Source organism: Corvus brachyrhynchos, unplaced genomic scaffold, assembly GCF_000691975.1.
Source record: "Corvus brachyrhynchos isolate BGI_N302 unplaced genomic scaffold, ASM69197v1 scaffold303, whole genome shotgun sequence".
NCBI classification, from domain to species: domain Eukaryota; kingdom Metazoa; phylum Chordata; class Aves; order Passeriformes; family Corvidae; genus Corvus; species Corvus brachyrhynchos.
This window is the reverse complement of record NW_008237429.1, coordinates 2,799-4,532: the sequence shown is the minus strand read 5'-3', so window position 1 is coordinate 4,532 and position 1,734 is coordinate 2,799. Positions and strand designations below refer to the sequence as shown.

Sequence of the window (1,734 nt, the reverse complement as noted above, 5' to 3'; positions counted from 1 at the left end):
GAATCCCAGGAATTCCCGGCTCCAGAATCCCAGGAATTCCCAGATCCCGAATCCCAGGAATTCCCGGATCCCAAATCCCAGATCCAGAATCCCAGGAATTCCAGGATCCCAAATCCCAGGAATTCCCGGCTCCCCAATCCCAGGAATTCCCAGACCCAGAATCCCAGGAATTCCCAGATCCCGAATCCCAGGAATTCCCGGCTCCAGAATCCCAGGAATTCCCAGATCCCGAATCCCAGGAATTCCCGGCTCCAGAATCCCAGGAATTCCCGGCTCCCGAATCCCAGGAATTCCCAGCTCCCGAATCCCAGGAATTCCCGGCTCCCGGCCACCTTGGCCGTGTCGGTGACGAATTCCAGCTGCTCCTCGGGCGTCAATCCCTCGGGATAACGGATCCCGATGTTCTCGGCGGTGTCGTAGATGCTCTGGAAATACCTGGGAATGAAACCAGGGCAAAAGCTGGGAATGCCGGGAATTCCAGCCCAGAGGGAAAAAATCCCCGCTGGAAAAGGGCTCCGAGCGCTGCCCATTCCCGAGGAATTCCCGAAGAATTCCCGAGGAATTCCCGAGGATGGGTTGGAATTGGCTCTTCCAAAGCTTCTCCGCTTGGAATTCCAGGGATTTTTCCTGGCTCTGGTTGGAATTCCGGAGCCCATTCCATGGGAAAACGTGGGAAGGAAAATTCCCGGCGGGATTGGAGGGATCCAAGGCAAAAGCTGGGATTTGGGATTGCTGGGATTTGGGATTGGTCATTAATTAATGATTAATTGCTCATTAACGGCTGATCCCAGCCAGAATTCCAAGGCGATTCCAGCTGGGATTCCCAGATTCCCGAGGCCCCCGACATTCCCAGGAAAGCTGGGATGATCCCAAAGGGATCCCAGAGCAAGGATTTGGGATTCAGGGAAGCTCCTCCCCTGCCGAGATTCCCAGGAAATGAGAAAAGCCGGGAAAGGGGAGATCCCAGGGCACATTCCAGGATTTTCAGGGGATCCAGGGAAGCCGGAGGTGGGAATTCCATGGGGAGTGGGAGCAGCAGGAAAAGGGGAAGGGATTGAGGCGGAAAAATGGGAATTCTGGGCAGGAAATCGGGAAAGAATTCCCGGAGAGAGCGGGGAGAGGCTGGCCCGGGGAATTCCATGGTTTTCCATGGATTTTCCATGGATTTTTTCATGGGTTTTCCATGGATTTTCCATGGATTTTCTCCATGGATTTTCCATGGTTTTCCATAGATCTTTTCATGGTTTCCCATGGATTTTCCATGGATTTCCCACGGATTTCCCATGGATTTTCCATAGATTTTTTCATGGGTTTCCCATGGATTTTCCATGGTTTCCCATGGATTTTCCACGGATTTTCCAAGATTTCCATGGATTTTCTATGGATTTCCCATGGCTTTTCCTTGGGTTTTCCATGGTTTTCCATGGTTTTCCATGGATTTTCCATGGATTTTCCATGGATCTTCCATGGATCTTCCATGGTTTTCCCATGGATTTTCCACGGATTTCCCATCCCTGGAAGCGCCCCAGGATCCCGGGAACGTCCCTGCCCACGGATCGGCATCATTGAGATCCCAACATTCCAGGCTGGGAATGGAACAATTCCAGCAATTCTGGGAACTCCGGGAATCCGGGAAAGGCCGATCCCTCCCCCATTCCCGCTCCGGATCCGAGAATTCCCGCGGAAAAGCCGGATCGGGGTCAGGCGGGGTCAGGAAAAAATAAAAACCCCTGG

At 52.8% G+C, this 1,734-nt stretch overlaps 1 protein-coding gene across 2 annotated transcripts in view; it reads right to left on the bottom strand.

Moving 5' to 3' along the window:
* The window catches only part of NCSTN (nicastrin), a 15,748-nt gene extending 15,142 nt beyond the window's left edge, over positions 1-606 (bottom strand). The window contains exon 1 of one of the 2 annotated variants that reach the window (XM_017731153.1): positions 333-606. In XM_017731153.1, the coding sequence (XP_017586642.1) occupies positions 333-530 (198 nt within the window). In that variant the 5' untranslated portion in view covers positions 531-606. The remainder of the gene's footprint in view (positions 1-332) is intronic. The other variant, XM_017731152.1, reaches the window with a different exon arrangement.
* Positions 607-1,734: the final 1,128 nt, after the last annotated feature.